The sequence below is a fragment of the Cheilinus undulatus genome, linkage group 18 (genome assembly GCF_018320785.1).
Source record: "Cheilinus undulatus linkage group 18, ASM1832078v1, whole genome shotgun sequence".
Lineage (NCBI taxonomy): Eukaryota > Metazoa > Chordata > Actinopteri > Labriformes > Labridae > Cheilinus > Cheilinus undulatus.
The window spans coordinates 4415130-4437150 of NC_054882.1; the positions used below are offsets into that span (position 1 = coordinate 4415130).

The 22021-nt window shown below is 38.5% G+C and overlaps 2 protein-coding genes across 2 annotated transcripts in view; both read left to right on the forward strand.

The window, feature by feature from the left end:
- Positions 1 to 3214: 3214 nt before the first annotated feature.
- On the forward strand, positions 3215 to 9793 carry med6 (mediator complex subunit 6). Its single transcript, XM_041812101.1, has 8 exons — positions 3215 to 3275; positions 5725 to 5884; positions 6107 to 6198; positions 6415 to 6497; positions 6591 to 6699; positions 6815 to 6930; positions 8269 to 8296; positions 9121 to 9793. The coding sequence occupies exons 1-8, from the start codon at positions 3254 to 3256 to the stop codon at positions 9249 to 9251; spliced, it is 741 nt and encodes a 246-aa protein (XP_041668035.1). The 5' UTR covers positions 3215 to 3253; the 3' UTR covers positions 9252 to 9793.
- Positions 9794 to 11488: 1695 nt separating this feature from the next.
- pcnx1 (pecanex 1) overlaps positions 11489 to 22021 on the forward strand; it is an 86811-nt gene continuing 76278 nt past the window's right edge. Inside the window, exons 1-2 of the mRNA XM_041812270.1 lie at positions 11489 to 11822; positions 19253 to 19464. Coding sequence (XP_041668204.1) covers positions 11670 to 11822; positions 19253 to 19464 — 365 coding nt within the window. The 5' untranslated portion in view covers positions 11489 to 11669. The remainder of the gene's footprint in view (positions 11823 to 19252; positions 19465 to 22021) is intronic.

The window sequence follows — 22021 nt, forward strand, 5'->3', positions numbered from 1 at the left end:
AAAATGACCTCGGCAAAATATATAGAGTTTCTGACTGACCACTTTCTTCCATGGTAAAAAAGAAGAACCGTGCCTTCTGTAGCACAATTTTCTTCATGCATGACAATGCACCATCTCATGCTGCAGAGAAACCCTCTGTGTCATTGGCTGCTATGGGCATAAAAGGAGAGAAGATGTTTTTGATTGAAATAGCTTTGATTTCAGTAAATATGGCCTCCTAATGCTGCAAATTCAACAAATGACCATTTTCAGTTCTTTACAACCTATAAAATGATTTAAAACTCTGTTGTGCTTAATAATGTGGAACAGTGCATTTTGAGGTTTTTATTTTTTTTTAAATAATGGTTATCATTATGAAGTTTGAATTATTCTCTAATGGCTGATGACTTGAAAAATGCTCTGACTGTCATTTGCAAAAATAATTTGGAAAATAAGAAAAAAAAAAGTATTTTTTTTTTTTATAATGTGGAAAGCGGTGTAGAGCACCAAGGGGGGTGATCGCCCTTCCTGTCCACCTCTGAGTCATCCAATGGAGCTCATATCATTAGACAGCTTTTATTCATGCAGATAGTTTTATTTGATTTGATCTTAAAATGAAAGTCTAAGTCTTAAATTTACTTCTGTCTCGTTTTTCCTGATCTTCAGGATGGCACAAGTAAAAAAAAGGGTCATCTTACCCCACTCTCCCCTACTGCTCATGTAGTTTATTTATTTGCCTTTCTGTTTTGTTTTGTTTTTTTCTCAAGTTTGTGGAAGATTTTTAAATTATTTCTAGACTGTGCCCTGATGAGATTAATGACTTCATTTCCTCATGTTCATGTACAGTTGTTCAATATTATCAATGATATGCAATACTATGATTACAAATGTACAAATTCTTTTGAATCATTGTGTGTGGGGTAATGAGTGTAGTTGCTGTGCTGCATTTTGCATGATTGAAATATGTTCTATTTAAGTTGAGGAAGTGAGATCATCTATTTATCAATATTTAGTCTGATTTAACTATGATCACATGGGTTTTTTATACTATGAAATATGTTTTTTGGCATTGGCCTCAAGTAGGTCATCCTGTTTTCAGTGTATTATGTTATAAATTACAGCAAAATAAAAGATTTAAGCTATTTAATTCTGTATTTTCATTGTGTTTTGGATTAGATAGCCCAGTTAATTATTAAACATGACTTATTTCATCTGATCTCTCCTGCCCACCCATGCATGGTTATATGGAAACAGCATTAATTCAGCCTCCTCTCTCACAGTGAGAGGAGCTTTTGGCAGCAGTGAGACTCAGCCCCCTCTTTCCACCTTAACATCCCTCTCAGTCTGTCGCTCTTATCTGAATTTAGAGGAATGCAGTCATCTCCACTCAGATGAATCAGATAAAGATCATCCAGCCTGTCGTCTCTCGCCCGAGCCGCCTGCAGCCTGCTGTTCTCCCTCACTGCTCTCCTTCTGTGCAGCCACTCTCATCACAGGCTGCAGTCCCTAATGACAGGCTCTGATGTCATTCAGACTGAGGTTTGTGCACGGTAATAATGTTATCAGCCTCTTATTATGAAAGGTGGGCTGCAGACAGATTGATGAGGAACATGGTCTTCCCCTTTTTGTTATGACAGAAGAGCCTCTTATTTTGACTGTCATCAGCAGCAGCACTAAGAATGTGTGTAAGCATGCAGTCACCAGGCTTTAATCCATCTGTCCTGTCACACTCACAGCGCTGTGAACTCAGCTGTCCGGGTGTGTCTCTGGAATTCAAACTCTCTGGAGCAAATGCTGTAATAAAGACCATGAGGCATGAAAGCTATCAAAAATGACAGACTGCATAACTAGGGATTTAGATTGTTTTTAGATGGTTGGAACAGGCCCCATCTTTCACCGGAGCAGTGGTGTAGACCAGGGGTTCTCAACCTTTTCAGCCTGCAACCCCCAAAATAAAGGTGCCACAGACCAGGGACCCCCACTGTACTTGAAGGTGGATCAACAAGCCATGCACTTTCAAGATAGTCATCTGAAGACAAGGTCACCGATAAGGGGGGGTAAATGGGAGAGCTTTCTGGTGCCCAGCCAAACTGGGGGCCCATGGAGGTCAGCAAAATCACGATCGATTATAAGGTTAAGTTGTGAAAACTATAATTCATATCTAACCTGATAAAATAACCACTCTTATCAAAGAAATAAATATATTTTTCATCATGTATGTAGTAAATAGCCTTCTTTAAAATGTGAATCCCTTTTGTTGCAAAAAAATAATTAAAATGGGTTAAAAATGGCTAAAATGGCTTAAAAAAGGCAAAAAAAGATGTGGAAAAGTGGTGAAAATGGATTTTAAAAGAAGCAGAAATGGATTAGAAGTGGCAACAATTACATAAAAATTGCAAAAAAAAAAAAAAAGAAATCAATTACAAAAATGGGTTTAAGTGGAAAAAAGGCATATGTAGTGGTAAAAGGGAGTTTAACTGAAATTGCTTTAAATTGACAAAAATGTGTGGACATTTGGTGAAAAATTGAAAAATTTATATAAACTGGCAAAAAAAGTGTTAACCAAGAAAGAGAAAATAGGCAGATATTTGCAGAAATTAGTTGAACTAGCAAAAATTGGCATATCAGATAGTGAAATGTGGGTAAAATGGGAAAAAATGGTGCAAAAAAAAAGGGTTAATAGTGGCAATAATGGGTCAACAGAGGCAACATTAATCTTAAGTGGCAAGAATTAGTTTAAAAGTGGCAAAAACAGGCAGAAAAAGTGGTGGAAAGAGTTTAAAACGGACAGAATAGGTGTTAAATGGCAAAAATGTGTTAAAATTGATGGGAAAAGTGATGAAAATGGGTTAAAATTGGTGTAAAGTGGCAACAGTGTAATGAATGAACCCCAATGGGGTCCCGACCCCACGGTTGAGAACCACTGGTGTAGACTATAATCGGATAAAAATGTTGAAATCATATTAGGCTACTTAATTTGTGCTGTAATAGCGTGTATAATTAGGTTTAACTGGAAAATGGTGAATAAGAACGCTCTTTTATTTTAGCATGCTTAGTTTGTGGGGAAAAAAACATGTCAAATAAATAAAATATAAAGATACGGCAGTAAAGGCAGTATCTATTTGCGTTTGTTAATTGAAAATAACCTTTTGGCATACGGTTCTTATTTTTTAACGCTGATTTAACTAATCGAAACAGAGGGTGACGTCATCGACCTAGGACGTATGGGAGCGGATATCATGACGCAGTCATTGTGGGACGGTTTGTTTACATCATGGCGTCGGTGGATTTCAGAGGTACATAAATCTACATTTTAATCTTCAAAACTTACCGTCCGTGTTTTTATTTGGTTAAATTTTGATCAAAAATCTAGTCACCCGCTTTTATAGCCGCAAAAAAAAGTCCATCAAGGCCGTGTCGATCCATGTATTTGTATGTAGTGGCTAACGCTAGCTTTGATTAGCACGTATGCTAGTTGTAGCTTAAGCTGATTGTTTAATTTTATGTAGTGGAAATAAAAATTGAAAGCTAAGGAAGCAGATATTTCTGTTTAAATTTTGCTAACACGGTAATAAGACTAATTTAAGTCGGAAAGAATATGAGTTAACGTTATGTCGTCTGAGAACCTTACCTGGGTGTTTCGGTGTAACGAGTGACCGTGTTAAATAAGGACTTGCCAGTCATAGATGTTAAAACATTCTGAGTTCTGGCTAAGGCTGATTGGTTTGTGTATTCATATAAGATACGTATATATATTCTTTTCTACAGTCTATAATTCTGACAGAAAGAAAAAGGTAAATAAAGAGGCATTTGCATGATCTCTTTCAGCTTCAACACCTGTTGTAAAACAAAGATTTGACTGAAAGTCGGCAGTTAGCACGACCAGTTGTTAAAATGAAACACCTGTTTCCATGAAATATGATATTGTAATATTTTCCTCGCTAGAAAAATTCTTCAATGTGGCCTTTGGCCCCGTAGTTGCTTCAGAGAAGATGCTACCTGTGGACACAAATATTCAGCCTCCTCAGCATTATACCAACAGGGACTGTCATGACTTTGTGTCAAATACATATACTGAAACCTGGAGTTGGCCCCCCCTTTTGCAGCTTTCACAGCCTCCACTCTTCTTGGAAGGATTTCCACAAGATTTTGGAGTGTTTCTGTGGGAAATTGTGCCCATTCAGAGCATTTATGAGGCCAGGCACTGATGCTGGAGGAGGAGGCCTCCAGGTCTCTCTTGTAAAAGAGATTTCTAATCTCAATGGGACTTCCTGGTTAAAAAAAGGTTAAATAAAATAACAAGGCCTGGCCTGGTCCACAAACTGTTACTACAAAGTTGTAAGCATAGCATTGTCCAGGATGTCTTGGTATGCTGGAGCATTAAGATTGGCCTTTACTGGGGGTAAGGGGCCGAGCCCAAACCCAGAAAAACAACCCCATACCGTTATCCCTGTAGCATCCCCAGCTGGAGCAATGGAAGACTCTCAAACTGATGCTTTAAAGGGGACATATTTTACCCTTTTAAGACAAGTTCTCAGAGGTCCCCACAACATGCCTGTGAAGTTCGTTGCTGAAAAAACACTCCAGTATTGGATGTTTGCATGTCTAAAAACCCCTCTGTTTCAGCCCTGCTCAGAACGAGATGTTTCTGTGGCTTTAAATGGTAACTAGCTGTCTGACTCCACCCCTGACCACACTCCTCTCAGGAAATGGATGCAGCACTTGTGATATTACAGACACTTTACACCACTCCATCTGACACTTGGCATTGGACTTGGTGAAGTGAGGCTTGCATGCAGCTGCTCAGCCATGAAAACACATTTATGACGCTTCCTCTGCACAGTTTTAGAGCTTAGATGAATGCCAGTGAAGGTTCAGAACTCGTAACAGCACTGGTGACTTTAAAGCACAATGCACCTTAGCAGTCATTGACCATGCTCCATTGATGTACGTGATCTTCCACTTCATGGCTGAGTTGCTGTCATTCCTAAACTCTTCCATTTTCTCATCACATCATTTACAGTTGACTGAGGAATATCCAGCAGTGACGAGATTTCATCAGCGTTCTTATTTCAGAGTATTTGCTCTGTGTTAGTTTGAATAGTGAGAGCACTCAAGAAGAGGCAGTCACTCTGTTGTTGAACCACTCTGGTATTGAGGGTTTAAACCTGGAACAATGCAAAACAACTTGGAGAATTTGTTATACAATTATGGTTGTCCTTTAAGACAGCAAAACAAAATCATTTAATCTTTTTGTAATTGAAGAAAAAAGCAGTATATCTAATAATCATGTTCTTCATTTTATAGTAATTGTAATTGCAAGGATTTTTGCCGTCAACAAGCAGCCTCACATACATGTCTAAGATTTTTTAATGACAAAAGAGGCAGAATTTTCTCATCTTTTTGCTAAGTAATATTTCTTATCAATCATATTTTTAAAAAAATAGTGCCACAGTTTTTTTAGTCAAATCAAATTAAATAGCCCATATTCTTATTGACTTTTATTATACTTGAGGTATTGTTACATACAGAACGCTTATAAATGTAAGACCCAATCATACCAATTCCAAAGAAATGTGCTCTAAATCTGTTTTTTCCTGTTCTGAATGCCGTTTAAGTTCTGACTAAAGATACTTCTGCTCCATCAATTGTTCTGAAATCATGTTGAACCTAAAATGTATCCAGTCTAAATGTGTATGAGCTCTCAGCTTCAACCCTCTGCTAAATTTCTCCATCTTTCTGCAGACAACCTTCTGGGGATTTCCTGGGTGGACAGCGGCTGGGTGCCGATCCTGAATCCTGGAAATGTGCTGGACTATTTCTCTGAGAGGAGCAACCCGTTTTATGACCGAACCTGTAATAATGAGGTGGTGAAGATGCAGCGGCTCAGTCTGGAACACCTGAAGTAAGTTTTCAAATACAAAAGTAAATATATATAAATTGAATTCAAGATAAATGCAAATAAACATCCATGTGACGCTCACACATATCAAAATAACAAAGAGGTTAAGGCTTATAAAGACCAGCCTGTTTCAAAGCTTAGAAAGTAAAAGCACAGAACAGAAACAGTGAAGTTGGCTGACATTTGAATGAGTAAAAGCGAGCATTGTCTCCATCTTATTGTCAGTCAGATGGTGGGAGTGGAGTACATTCTTCTTCATGCTCAGGAGCCAATTCTTTATATAATCCGTAAACAACAGAGGCAGTCACCAACACAAGGTGAGCACTTTTTTCTTGATAATTCAATTTTTGAAATGTGGGGCAGCTTGTGCCTAAAGTGCATGTATTACTCTACTCAATAAAGGCTTAGTTGCCCTCTAAGCAGGAGTATCAGTGATATCCAGGGATCACCCTGTTAATGTCCAGCTAAAATGCTACATTTAAATATCTCTGAGGATGTTTATACTTTATCTGCTGTATGTTTTCATCCTACAGAGATTCCCTTGGCGGACTACTACATCATAGCAGGAGTGGTCTATCAGGCCCCAGACCTGGGGACAGTTATCAGCTCCAGAGTGGTGAGAAATCCAGCGTCTTCTACATAAATCACTTGGTTCTGTTTATAATGAAAGCTGTTGATGATGAAGGTTTCAACATAAATCATGTTTTAGCTCTCTGCTGTCCATGGAATCCAGTCTGCCTTCGACGAGGCCATGTCTTACTGCCGATATCATCCATCCAAAGGATACTGGTGGCACTTCAAGGACCAGGAGGAAAGAGGTTAGGTTTTAGCACTATCTTTATGATTACAGTTTAGATAATTTAGCTGCAGATCAATCACAGGAACTTTTGAATTTCAGCAAACAGATAAACAGATCTCTCTTATATTTTGCAGAGAAAGCCAAGCCAAAGTCGAAGAAGAAAGAGGAACCAAGTTCCCTGTTTCAGAGGCACCGTGTCGACACGCTCCTTCTGGATCTGCGGTCAAAGTTTCCACCAACATTTTATCAGGTTTGTTAAACATCAGTTCAAAACAACCAGTTGTGTTTAATTGTCTCGGTGTTTTCATTTTATAATCTCTTTTACATGTTTTGAAATTACTGGGTGGTTTAACCATTTTTTTAGTAAAATTTTAGAAAAGTTTGTTTTTAACCAGTTAAATGATTTTATTAATGTCAGCATTATTTATGTAATCTATTAGTCTCGTTAGCAAAAATCACAGTACAGAGACTGCACAAGTCACATTTGAATGACCTCAGGTGTAACATGGATAATGATAATAATAATAATAATAAATATAATTCCAATAATAATAATGATGATATAATAGTAATGATGAATTACCCTTTGTTTTAGTGTAAATCTTTACACGGTGGACCACACTTTTTTTTTTCTTTTTTTTTTTCAGTCTCTGTAATTTTATTGGCATTTAATTAAACTGCTTTATATCTTACAGACATAAAGTTTTCCATGAGTATGGAGGAATGCTTATCTAAACTTTATGAAGTGAAGTGGTGTTCCTCAGTGTTTGATTTTAGGCCTGACACTTTTTAATCTTACATTTTATTCCTAGAGAATGTCACCAGGAGGCACTGCTTTAATTTCCACAGCTGTGCCGATGACACAAACTCTACATCTCCTGATGACACAGGGCCACTTGATGCCTTTTTAACTGTATTTTAGATATTAAATCATGGATTACAGATATTTTTTTTTTATGTAACAGGAAGAAACTCAGATTTTAGTCACTGGCACAGGAGCCAAGAGAGAGAAACCAACCATTTTCTTTTAATCCCTGTCAGCAGGCTAAAAATCTAGGTGTTATATATTTGATTCAGAGCTGAGTTTTCAGCCACATCTTTGGGATATCACAAAAAAAGGCAATTCATCATTTATAGAACATTGCCCAAGTGTGACCGTTTCTCTCTAAAGCCAATGCAGAGACAGTAATTTATGCTTTTATAACTGTCAGAATTGTTTTATTGCAGTGCTCTTTTTTTGGCTCTGTCTAAAAAGAATATTTCACAGCTGCTTCAAAACTCGACTACAAAAATCCTGACAAAGAGCTGAAAGAGGGCACACATGAGACAGATTTTAAGGCCCCTGAATTCACTACCTGTTTGTAATAGAATTTATTTAGACTCTTTTTCAGCATGAAAGTTTCTGTTCTTACAGTCTTTAATTTATAATATGTTGACAATATTGTGTATGGATTGCGGGGCGGGTGGGGTGGGGTCAGGTCATGTTTCTTTTATTTATTTGCTCATAAAGCACTTTGTGCTACATTGCTCTGTGTGAAAATTGCTCTATAAATAAAGTTTGATTGTTTTTTTTCTCCTGTTATTTCAGCCAAAGCCTGGGGAGAAGCCGATTCCAGGTATTACTTTGCTTTATTTCTAAAAGTCTCTGGTAAAGATTTTCTGTGAACATCAGTGCTTTACTGAAAGGATGATAATTCAGCATGGCTGCTTTAGTGGAGGAGGATGACTGACTCAGCAGCAGACAGGTTTACAGAATTACCTTACCTTTACCTGCTAAAAACAGATCACAATATAAAGTTATGTGACTAGCTTTCATTCTACTGGTGTCAACATAGGTGTCTAACTAACTGTACTTCTTATAAAGTCTGTGGGATCTTACCATGCTTTCAGGGGAAGATGACTGACTTGTTGACTGAGTTTTTCCCAAGCTGAGGGTTTGAGGGTGGCTGTTTTCAGTTTAATTTGATTCACAGTGCTGATGTGTTTACTATGTCTTGGCTGGAAATTCAGTTAGCCTGTGAGAAATACACGAAACCAAACACACCAAGCTGATCTCAGCAGCAGAGCATTAACCACAGGTGATCAGATTGGTGACTAAACTCATAAATTCAGAACCTCCAGTCACATATTTTTGATGACAGTAGGCCAAGAATGATCAATTCACCATCAAGGGGGGGGGGGTTCTTATTTTTATATGTTTTCTTTCTTTTTATTCAGTGGTAGTGTGTGTTTAAAAAGGCTTTTGGTTGGAAATGATTTGGTCATAGACTCAAGGAGGTGCACGCTGATATAGTAACCAGTGCATTTAGTACTATTGATATAAACTGTTGTATATTTTATCTTTCTGACAGTTTTTGCATTGTTTTTTGTAATTCATAAAAAGTACCACTTTATCCATATAACCCATAAGATTTCTGCCAATTAAACTCTCTTGTTGCAGTTGAGGTGAAGAAAGAGCCTGAGCCTCCGGCAGAAGCTGTAAAACAAGAGGACAGAGAACCTGCCACTAAGTCTGCTGCACCAGCTCCACCAAGTAAACCGCCTCCTGAGAAGAGAGCACGACTACAGTGAAACTACTCACACTGTGGGAGGACGGAGACGGTATAATGAAGTCTCACAGCTCTACTGAAAGAACGGCTCAGGAGTATTTTCGTTCCCTTTCAGAAGATTGCAATATCATCCGTGGGTCTGCTCATTTCATCTTCAGTTACTAGCACCAGGACTTCTTTTATACTCCAGTCTCATGCTTGTACAGTCGATAGGTTTTTACATTGTGTTATTTTCAGGAAAGCAGTGCCAGTCAAAGGGTCAATGCTTGATGTCAGCAGGCATTTAGCAGCGTTTGCTGAGGATGGAGGTGTCTGATGGTAAGCTGACCTCAGCACCAGTGTCGGTTTACTGTTGACATCAGCCTAATATTTGTGTTGTAGTGACTGTAAAGGACGGTCTAATTCCTCATGTGCTTCACACAGAGATGTGTCATGATGTGTTATTTCATCTGGAAAACAAAAAGCTTCCTGACTTAAGCACCTCTCACTATTGAACAACTCTTCTGGTTATTTTATAAGAATACTTTGATTTTTGTGTGATTTTGTATTAAAATGTCTCGCCTACTTTGTTCTAATGTGTTTGACTGTTTTAAAGATATTGTCTTGAGTCTTGTTTGGTCAGCTTTTTCTCATGATCTCAGCAGAAAAAACCTCTTAAGTATATTTTTAGCTGACTCATGATCAGCATCTGTTATCTCAGATCTTTTACATCAGGGCTACCATCACTCCTGCTGCTCTGCCCTTTATATTAACACTACTCTTATATTTTGGCTTTTTGACAAAAGTCACTGGTTGATCAGTATTCCTGGCAACCATTACACAATGAAGACAAAAGAACACTCCAAGTAGATCAGAAAAAAAAGTTATTGAAAAGTATAAGTCTATGACTTGGTAGATTTATTTTCCAACATGCCAATGAGCTGAAGCATACAGAGAAAGTTACACAGAAATGGTTTAAAGACAACAGGGGGAATGTTCTGGAGTGGCCGAGTCAAAGTCCAGAGGTCAATCCAATAGAGAATCTGTGGCTGGACTTAAAAAGAGCTGTTCACACCCAATCCTTGAGCAACCTGACAGAGCTTGAGCAGTTTTGCAAGGAAGAATGGAGTACAATTGCAGTGTCCAGATTATGGCTGTCGCGGTATACCGGTATTGATGATAATCGTGGTATTAAAAAATGAAATTTCAATATCATGTTAAAAATGTGCATATGGTAATATCGTGTAAATGATCCTGTGCCACTTAAACACAGTTTGTTTTCTGCATCCACCCCTGTTTTCTTCCGCCCTGCTTCATTTCCCTCCTGTAGCACCCCAACAACCCCTCCCCCTTCCTCCTCAAGCACAAACACTGACCCTCTGCAATGACACAGCAGCTGCAGTACCTCCTTAGACAGGTATTTTGAGTGTAATTCATCTGCCAAAAGAGAACACAACATAAAGTTAAAGATAAATTTGATTAATTGTCCCATTATTATTTACATTTCTATTGATATCATGATAATATCGTTATCATGACATTTTTTACCCACGATTTTATTTTAAAGATTTTTATTTAATTGACATTACTTTGTAGAAAATGATTTTTCCCTTTGAAATTATCAAGGTTTTTGTTTGTCAAAAAAGCCAAATTAAATTGCCCATTATCAATTTATACAATAAATTAAAGGGTAAAACATATGTGGTTATATTCCATCTACCTGTGTATACCCTGACCTACACCACTGACCAAGTTTGTAATTATGATAAAAGTAAATAATGTAAGATCTAAATTCTGACACGTTCATAATTTCGACCTTGTATCGTATAATTATGACTTACTTCTTCATAATAACAACTTAAGATATTTTTTAATATAATCACCTGAATTTATTATAATTATTTACATGTTTTCAAGTGGCAGAATATTCGCGTGCCTTCTTTTGTTTTGATTCTGATTCTAACCAGCAGGTGTCGCCGTTTGATCAGATTTGCCTTACGCTCCTACTTCACTAAAATTCCGTTGTTATTAAATAAATTACAGCCTTCTGCTGTTTCTGCGATGTGTTAAGATTCGGCGAAAACTGTACAGCCACTGTAGATAAATGTGTTTGACAAAGGTGAGGCAATTGATATAAAAATAGCTGAAATAGCAGCTGTGATGATGGCTATTCGCAGGCATTTACATCTGCTTCCACAGCTACCTCGTTCTGATTCCACGAAGAAGAAGTTCCTCGCAGGGCGTGGTGGGATAGCAGTCTCCTCAGTGGAGGACTGGAAACAGTGCCCCAGCTGGCTGGCTAGCAGCAGCGGAGAAGATGGCTGCAGAGGGGATTCTCAGGCCACTGTCTGAAAACATAGCACCGATTGTCATGTTCAGCGACCACTAGCCAGCGTGTCAGCCCGGTTGTTCGGACTCTCCGTGGGTTCAGCTCGGTTCGGTGGGAGGTGGATCAAACAACATGGGGTCTCAGACTCTTCAGATCCTCAGGCAGGGGGTCTGGGCTTCAGTCACTGGCGGATGGTACTACGACCCCGATCAGAATACATTCGTCAACGCTTTACACCTCTACATCTGGCTCTTTCTGCTATGTTTCCCCTTCACACTGTACATGGTGAGTGGTGTGTCGGTAGTTTTTTAACCCTTTTATTGTCGCTTTATTTACGTTTTTTGTGTCACGAGTGTCCGTTAGGTTAGCTGCCTCTGGATACTAACGGTCGGTCTCTGTCTATTATCTGGAGCGGAGACAATGTAACGTGTGTTTAACTGACGAAACGACATTGAATATTTCAACAAAACATGTATTTTTTAGAGCACCACAAGGTTATTGGAGTATCAATATATATGACCTAATTTAGATGTTTAAAAAAAACACATAAAACCTTTAAATGGCTGCCCCCCTTTAAGTGTACACTCCACAAACTAGCTTGTAGTGATGTGTCAGTCGGTAACGAGTCGGCTCCTCGAACCGGCTCTTTTTAATGTAGGGGTGCTGGTGTAACGGTTTGGAAAGTGACCGTGTGTGTTAATGCTTCTTTGTTTAGTTCATTAAAGACATATCTGTTGCGTGTACTTCGACTTTATAATGACAAGACAAATGGCTCAAAGGCATTGTAAAGGCGCTTTTTTTGTCGTCAACATCTGTTACAACTGCTACAACCTAAGGCTGAGCGATGTATTCAATATTTAAGAGATACAGGCTACTGATATATATCCAAAGCCAGAGGTTAGAGTATTGTTTATACCGATATAGTTTATGTAAATGTTGATTTTTAAAAAGATAAGATGAAATCAGATGAGTCAGGAGATTTTACAGTTAGAATCACCAGTAATATGCTTGTTATGGATGCACTATATTGATTTTTTTTTCCCATTATATGATGTTCTGGTATTTAGAGAATGATTCTAGTCAATATTAGGGATGTGACTGTATCTAAATCTAGATAACAGCTCATTAACAAATCAATAGTTTGGCCTGGCTGGATTCTGCTTCTTGCATCTTCATGAATCATTTGGTGATGACACACAGAGTGTTACTCATATTCTCCATCAAGTGTGTCCCCACATCTGCCAGTGTCTGATTATTGTTTTTGTTTGTCACCTTTTCTTCTTTCTCATTTTTTGAAACCAGAAAGCCAAATTGCTTTGATGCGTCAGATTTAAAAGTCACTGGAGCCTCCACAATCTCTAAAACCCTGCCACTTTATTCTCCCTCACCACCCATTTTTGCTCAGTTAGATCAAACCAGCAAGTGGAGTGCATAGGATTATGGGTATGCAAGAGCCAGTGTTTACTGCAGTTCCCACTAGGGCTGGGCAGTGAATTGCAAATTAGATTAAATTGCAATATGGCATGCTGCAATATTCAAATCACAGAAAGTGCAATATTTCTTTAATCTGAAAAGTGTCAAAATACCAGTTTGATACAATCTTTTTTCTTTTTTTTTATCCTTTATACCAATGTTACTCAACCCTGCTCGACCGAAGAGACAAATAGTTGAAAAATACCTGTGCAAGAGCCACAATCTAAGTGGTGGAAAGTGGCAAAAACAGCTTGAAGTATCAATAGATATAAGTTAAAGGTGGCAAAAATGGTCAAAAAGCAACCAAAATGGGCAAAAATGGGGAGACGTAGTGGAAAAAGGGTCATAAAGTTGCAAAAATGGGTGAGAAGTGACAAAAAATGAGTTACATTTGGCATAAAATGGTCCAAAATTGGCAAAACTGAAAAAAAGAGTGAAAAGTGACTAAAATGGACAAAAAGCAGTCAAGATTGGCTAAAATGGGCCAAAACTTGGAAAAAGTGGTATTTCATGACAAACGGTAGGTTAAATGGGTAAAAATACAGAGGAAAACAGGGTGGAAAAGGGCAAAAATGGGATAAAAGTGGCAAAAATGGGTAAAAAGTAGGAAAAAAGTGTCAAAATTGGCAAAAAAGTAGGGAAAATGTAGTGTTAAATGGCAAAAGATAGCCCTGGTAGGCAAAAATGGTCAAAAAAGTAGGAAAAAAGTGTCAAAATGGGCAAAAAAGTAGGAAAAAGATGGTTTTGAAATGCAAAAGTTTGCTTTAATGGGTGAAAAGTGGGAAAAATAATGAAAAAGGGCCAAAAAGTTTCCCTTATTTAAGGTTTTCTGGGGAATTATATTTAAAATTAAGACAAAAAAGAGCCACATGTGGCTCTAGAGGCACGCGTTGAGTATCATAACTTTATATGTTATTCAAACCTTCAAGTATCTTTTTTATTTTATTTTTTACTAAAATCTTACTTTTCTTGCTCATGCATTTATTTTTCTTCATCAAAATGAGAATATGAGAAATTGTCATCCCTTCAATAAAGCAATTGATTTCAAAATTGCTACATGAGCCAAAATGGCAGTAATATCACGAAATATCACGATACTATGCTGTATCGATTTTTTTTTCTCCCGCCCCTAACATACTGCAGATACAGTTCAGTATTAACCACCAATATATTGGTCGTAAAAATCTGCCAATAATAGTATTATGTTGATAAGGACATGCATCTCTAATGCTTATTGAGCTCAAAATAATTTATTTATAGGGCTGTCAAAAATATGCTTTTTTGATTACATTTAATCTTGGGATTTCTGTAGTTAATCATGATTAATCACACCTTCCATGTCACATTTTTAAATTACAGTATTTTACATTTAAAACCATTCTGTGTTATGTAGGATGTTTATACTGTCTTAAAATAAGGGAAATTGACTTCTTCTTTGGATACAGACCTGCTTTTATAGGTAGACCAAAGATCATAGCATTAGCATAACAACAGAAAAAGGAACTTGCTATGGATCGAAAAGGAAAGAAGGGGACAGTTAAAGGTAAATGTTTAATTATGCAACGTTTGATGACTTCTGACTTTTCCACCCAAATTTGTTAAATTATTGTTTTGACGGTAAAAAAAAAAGGATGGCAAACTCCTGCATTATGTCCGAATTGCTCAAATGCACATTGAACTTTTGAAAACATGGACTATAACCCTCATTTAGTCTGCTCTCGTTTGGACCTCTGAGAACACTATAAACTTGTCTTACAGGGTAAAATATGTCCCCTTTAAACTTAGTCTTAGACTTGTTCTTAAACTAAGGGTACTTGGCTTCCTTTTGAATACAGACCTGCTTGAAGAGGTAGATTGAAGATGATAACATGAACTTAATCACAAAAAGGAGCTTGTTATGGAGTGAAAATGAAATAAGAGAACATTCAGATGTCTTCTGACTCATCCACTGGGCTGTTTGTGAGTTGAAAAGTGAAATGAGACATTAAGGAGCAGTGGTGGACTTATTCTACATCACTGTGGCTGCAGGGAGACGCTGATGTGGATTAAGCAGTGTGTTGAAAGGAACAATTCAATTTTTCAATTCAATTCAACTTTATTTATATAGCTCATTTCATACAAATGTAGACTCAATGTGCTTTACACAAGATAAAAACAAACAGTACAAGCAATAAAAACTTGAACAACCCCCCACAGCCCACCCCCCACCCCCACGCCCACACACACACATAACCACAGAACACACATATACAATACAGCTTATGTTGTTCTTTCTTTCAGGACAGCATATCCAAAAATGCAAAAATACTGCAGGTCTGACAGTTAAAGGCTCGAGAGAAAAGCAGTTTTTTCAGAGCACTCTTAAAAGAGCTCAAAGTGTCTACAGCTGTCAGGTCAGCCGGCAACTTGTTCCATAGGACCGCACCGTAATAACGAAATGCTCCTTCCCCAGATTTACATCTAACTTTAGGTACATTGAGGAGGCCCATACCTGATCTGAGTGCAAATAAAGCATGAGATTAATCTGGAAAAAAATGCATTAAATATGGACCTTCATTAATCGTGATTAACTCAATCTTGACAGCCCTATTTGGAACACATGGTTTATAAGGGTATAGAAAATGTTGACATCCTTAGCATACAAAAATATAGAACTTTATTGCTGTGGTTTGACTCTTAAAAGAGTCTGATTATAGTTTACTGTTCCAGCACTAGAGTTACAGTCAGTAATGCCCAGCTCTACCCTTCTCTGTAGCTTACATGACATATCTGATGAGTATAGTTTGACATTTTAATTAAGAAATAAACCAAGAATAATGGTGAGGGTGCTTTTAGTTGAACATCTGTTGTAATAATGCTGCTATAGAGGCTAAGCCAAAGCTTAAGGCCCCTGAGGTGCTACACCTGGGCTTCACTAATTGAGGCGCTAGCATATTATACCATGTCTGAGGACCAGAGTCCAAAATAAAGTGTTTCTTTTAACACCGTGTTTGTTTACTGCTCCCAATCTTCAATGTGCCCATAGAAAACAGCTGTAATCCTAACATTTTACCACACTGGCTTCCTCAGGTCAAAAACTGTTAACCTTCTAGGTGGGACACTGCACGGACACAGATTGGTTCCCATTTAAAGACTAGCACTCATTGGCTCCTACAGCTGCTTTCCTTTTAACTCAGAAGTGGGATATCAGAGCTGGGAATGACGTCACACCTGAGCTGATTGTGTCTCAGTTATGAGTTGGTAACTCGTGGAAGAGGCATTCAGGATGACAAATCTGACTGGCATCTCGGAATTTTAGATTTCCAAAATCAACAGGAATGCACCATCAGCTCTGTTTAGTGGCTCAGCTCATCAGTAAGAGTCGATTCTTTGGAATATGTAACGCTCTGGCTAAAATGGTACGCCAAGGCGCACAGGTGTGGCAAATTTAGGTGTGCCATGAAAATTTATACAACTATAGATTAGTATTACAACTATACAACAACTAGTGATACTATTTCCAGGCTGTCTAGCATGGATATAAAATAGCGTGCCTTGAGATTTTGGTTTGATCATAAGTTTGCCTTGAGCATAAAAAAAGAAAACCACTGATGTTATGGTTCTTAACTTAGAAAATGCATATATTATACTTTAATTTCTGACCAGGACATCATTGTACCACAGCTTTAGTTAGATACAATACAGGTTAACTCAAACAATGTTAATACATGTCCTGAAACCATATATGTATAAAAATAAAATAAAAACAGTAATAACTAGAAAAGCACTCGGAGAGCGCAGACCTCCGCCATTAACCCTATCTCCCACTAGTGAAGAATCCTTTTAAAAACATTCCCAGATCCAGACGGTGAGCCAGGTTACTCCCAAAATCTAATTCACCTATTACTCCCTCCCCGGTGGGGTTGAGACAAGGTGAGGCAAAGCACTCCAAAACTTTGAATAGAAACACACCCAAAAATGCTACTGGGATTGAAGTTACTCATGTCCGCCATCTCCTGGTGTAAAGTGGTAACAGTGCAGCCCTCCGCCATTAGCCCCATCTCCCAATAGTAAAGAATCCTTTAAAAAATTCTTGGATCCAGACGGTGATCTCGATCAGTTCCAAAATCTAATCAGTTCTTCCTTATGCCATTTCTGACATTTCCTGAAAATTTCATGAAAATCCGTCCACAACTTTTTGAGTTATGTTTCTAACAAACAAACTAGCTAACTAACAAACCCACCCGATCACATAACCTCCTTGGAGGAGGTAATAACAAAAATATCAATCAGTCCCAGGCAGACAACATTGGGTAATTTTGTGGGTATACTCCGGCACTGCGTCTAGATTGCACAGAAACATCAGCAATGTTTAGCTACCCCTACATCTGTGTTACAGTCGATGCTAATATGCCTTCTTTCAGCTCCTTACTGACGAATTCATCCTGTTCCAAGCAGCTAAATGGTTAGGGTTAAATGAATGTTTCAACATGGACAAACTTAACAGCCCCCCCCGGTCTATTGTAATAACCAAAGGCAGACATCAACACAACTCCAGCTATGCTCAGCATTTATCCTGTTAAACTTCTGGATCAAAGACGAGCCAGGAGACTGTGGAGCATGTGCAGTCTGACACAGTCTGGTCTGGTTAAAGTGCATTAAAGTTCATCCATCTCTGAGTAGTTTTTGTGTGATTTTAGTTTGACTAATATGCATTTTCAAAGTCCAGCCTTAGTCAGACTAACACCATAACCCAGCCCACATAAACATACTGGCTGTTAGCATGGATGCTCTTTTGTCTGTCCTCTGTGTTCATCTCAGTCCTGCTGCTAGCATGCGTCAGGATAATAGCAGTTAAACTGTCCAGGCTTTAATCAGTGAATTTAATCCCCCCGCCCCAGCCCCCTCCTCCTCTGTATCTCGCTGTTGTCCTCCTGTCTGCTGTGATTTGTGGTTTCACCGTTTCCTGAAGCTACCAGCTGTGACTGCAGGAGAGCACAGCTGACAGCGAGGTGACACTAATCTGGCAATTTAAATGTTCAAGACTCAATGGACTGTCTGCTGTTTGCCCAGTTCATTTGTCGCTGGAGGTTTTTGTTTGCCTCTGCGGCTGTTTTAAAGGCTTTGTGTTTACTTTTGCAGGCTCACAGCTTGCCCTCTAAACTATTGAGGAGGATTTCACTTTAGCCTTCTTGTGAATCATGTTTATGGTTTGCCTGGGAAATGCTCACGCTGTATTAGAGTGTAGAATCAAATAGGCCCCACTCATACATCTCTATATAAAACTGCTGTCAGCATTTGCTCAGCATTCTGACTTCTATATCGAGAAGCCGATGTTTGAAATAGGTTTGTGGTTTCCGTTCTATTCCTAGAGTGGAAATACTCTTGTCAGCTCTGTGGTTTATATTGAGCCACAGGTTTGAGTACTGCTGCTGCTGGGTGTAATAACTGCAAACAGATGCAGCCGGGTATGTCAAGGACAACACAGGGGGCAGAAGATGGAGCTCACTCACTCACACACACACCTAGTAGTAAACACAGCTCAATGGTGAGAGCCTTGTCCTAAAAGAGACATTAAACTTAAAATGCAGGTTATTTAATGCTGCTAAGTTTGCATCTAAGAAATGAACTGTAGTGTATTAATGACTTTCTTTATTCTGTCATCTTTGGGAAGAAGATGCTGCCATTATTATTATTCCTCATGTTTGAATTAGTGTTGACAATTTGAAACTTCCTTATGATTCTAGTAAATTTCATATAATATTAATACCTGTTTTGATGCCACAGCAACAGAAACAGAAGTTTTTTAATTGATTGATTGATATCTTTTATTTCAAACATTTCAGCAGAATACAAAAGATAACTAATCAACAAAGAAAAGCAGACGAATAAAAAATAAATCAAACAAACCTTTACGCAATCCTAAACTTGACAGAAGCAGAAAACAATACTTGAGATTACATTACGTCCTGTACAGTCTTTCTTATGACAGATAAGTTTTAAAGTGATCTGCCTCAGAATTTTAAGTAATTGTCACTTATTAGTCATCATAGCCAAAACATTTAGACCAAAATAAAACATCAGTAATCACCCAGTGGCACCTTTATATCTTCATAATTGAAGAACAACAAAAAAATCAAGCTTCTTTCTGGATAAATCCAGTATCAGTGACTCTTAGAGGTGAAGTCTGCTCTGTCCTATTTCTTCTACATTACAGGATACTCTATTCTGAATCTGACTTCTGTTTGTTTCCCTAATCGTAGGCCCTGCAGCCAACCATGGTGATTGTGGGAATCTACTGTGGAGTAATCGCTGCCATGTTCCTGCTGCTGAAGACGGTGAATTACCGCCTCCACCATGCCCTGGACGAGGGGGAGGTGGTGGAGAAGGCCAAGGAGAGTCAGGGCAGCAGAGGTGGCACCGAGGGGGCTAACGATGGCGGCGTCACGCGTCGGGAGGACAGCAACGGCCCGGGGTAAGCTCATGTCCTACACGGTCCAGTGGTCGGTCTGATGACGTGGAGATGTGGGACAAAGACGCTACATGAGTGTGACTCAGCTGTTCTGATGACAAGGCTGACAAACACTGTAAATACTAGCAGGAGTGTTTTTGATCAGGAATGAGACGTCATGCTTCCCCGATCATTGTTGTGCAGTCACATGGAGTGAGTAGTGTCAGTTAAAGGTGATGTAATGACCAGTCTCCCATTATGGTCAAAGGTCTGGTCCTGCAGTACTGATAAGACACGGGCTGCTGCAGCACGTACAATCAATATATCGCTTTTAAAAGCCTCCAGATAAGGAAAGTCCAGCCCTGAAATAACAGAATCAGTTAAAGGGACAACAGGACACCAGTGATTATTTTTGCTACATTCAGAGGGGAGAAGGCTGTTTATAGTAGTCTGTATCATGTTTATAAGAGAATCTGCAGAGTAATTCAGCTCACAGCAGCTCTTTGCATGTACAAGGAGCTTTTATAAAGGTTTTAACACATCAAAGAAATCAAAGATGCCTGATTATGTCGTAGACATAGCAGCATAAGTAGATTTTAGTCTACATTTAAGTTTTAGTCTGTTTTTCTTTTGGTACATTCAGAACAACTTCAGAAGGTGTCAGAAAGTGCACAAATTCAACTCAAGAAGAGAAGTGCTGTCCAGGTCTGCTGCTTATGTCTGAAATTAAGATGTCCCTTACTCTGAGCGGTTTATGCACAAAATATTGTGGTTGTATTTTAAAGCAGTGGTTCTCAACCTTGGGGTCAGGACTCTGTTGGGGGTCTCGAGACACTGAGAGGAGGTCCCCAGATTCTGAAAACCAAACTAAGAATATTTATTCATTACACTGTTACCACTTTACACCAATTTTAACACATTTTCATCCATTTTCTCCATCAACTTTAACACATTTTTGCCATTTAACACCTATTTTTGTCCGTTTTAAAATCTTTCCAACCTTTTTTTTTTCTGCCTGTTTTTGCCACTTTTAAACCAATTCTTGTCACTTAAGATTAATGTTGCCTCTGACCCATTATTGCCACCATTAACCCCTTTTTACCATGTTTTTGCACCAATTTTTTCCCATTTACCCACATTTCACTGACATGCCAATGCCTATTTTCTCTTTCTTAGTTAACACTTTTTTGCCAGTTTATATCAATTTTTCAATTTAATTCAATTTTTTCACCAAATGTCCACACATTTTTGCCAATTTAAAGCAATTTCAGTTAAACTCTCTTTTACCACTATTTATGTAATTTTTTTCCACTTAAACCCATTTTTGCCATTTTAACCCATTTTAATTTTTTTTTTGCAACAAAAGGGATTCACATTTTTAAGAAGGCTATTTACTACACAAATGATGAAAAATAGATTTATTTCTTTGATAAGAGTGGTCATTTTATCAAGTTAGATATGAAGAGAAGCCACTGTTTTAAAGAACATGGTGTATAAATACTTGTGTTTGTGAAAAATCAACAAACTGCTCCTCTGTTTCTGACATTCTTCTAACTTAATGCTTCATGGTTTAACTATCTTAGAATTGGCTGTGTTTGATTTGCTGCCTCCTTTAGTCAGCCTGCTTCCTCATCAGCTATCGTTCTGTTCCAGGGAAAGATAACTCGTTACACACCACCACAAGAAAATATGGCAAGATAATCTGTAGAATCCTCCAATCATCAGGGTGTTGTTGACTTTGCCCAGATAGGGGGGAGTCCTCCAGAAATGTTCCTGAACCTTTCTGGAGCATGTACTGTATGAGAAAAAGGCTATACTTGATAGCTGACTTTAGTTAAGGTTCAGATTCCACACAGATTAACTGCAGCCATCAGAGTCTGTTTCTCGACAACGCTAGAATTCCAGACTGTGTATGTAGATCCAGACGTGTAAAAAATAAAAGTGCCCAAAGTTGAGAACACAAAATTCCCCCTAATTAACCAATAATGAATAACAGTCTGAAGAGGTCATTTCCTCTGGTCTTGCGACATTTAAAGGTATGAAATAATGTGTTACAAAGCCCCAAATGCCAGTCCTCATAAAAGAGGTCTAGTCCTCATTGAGTAGGAACACCGTCCAGTGAGGTTTTTGGCCTTTTACTGCCCATGACTCGCTGAAGTGACTCATATTCACATGGCAGAGGGAGTGCTTAGCGGGTCGCTGAGAGAGGGGAAAGGCATCGAGAAGAATGAGAGCTCTGAACCACAGGAGCAGACAGACACCGTCACAGCTCTGCCCACATCTGGAGTCACATTCCAGGTTGTTTAAGTTTACAGCAGAGCAGACGAGCTCCACTTCATTAATGTGTTTTTTTTTTTCCCAGCAGCAGCAGAAGCCCCCACCCACCCATTTTCCCCTCTCTGCTCTTTTTCCCAGCCTCCGTACAGCCACTCTCCATGTTTGAGTTTGTTACGTGCTGTGTTTGTGTTGTGGTTTGACCCGTTATGAAACAGTTTTTGGCATATGGAAATGATTTATAGACAATCCCTGGCAATTGCTTGTTTCGACATACCAACTGGTTGAAGGAGCGAGTCCAGGCTAA

Bases quoted from the DNA above. Each gene is read 5' to 3' on its own strand.
- med6 (XM_041812101.1), top strand. From the start codon at position 3,254: ATGGCGTCGGTGGATTTCAGAG. The intron at 6,199-6,414 runs GTGAGCACTTTT...TTCATCCTACAG, and splicing joins GAGGCAGTCACCAACACAAG to AGATTCCCTTGGCGGACTAC. The intron at 6,498-6,590 runs GTGAGAAATCCA...ATCATGTTTTAG, and splicing joins CAGTTATCAGCTCCAGAGTG to CTCTCTGCTGTCCATGGAAT.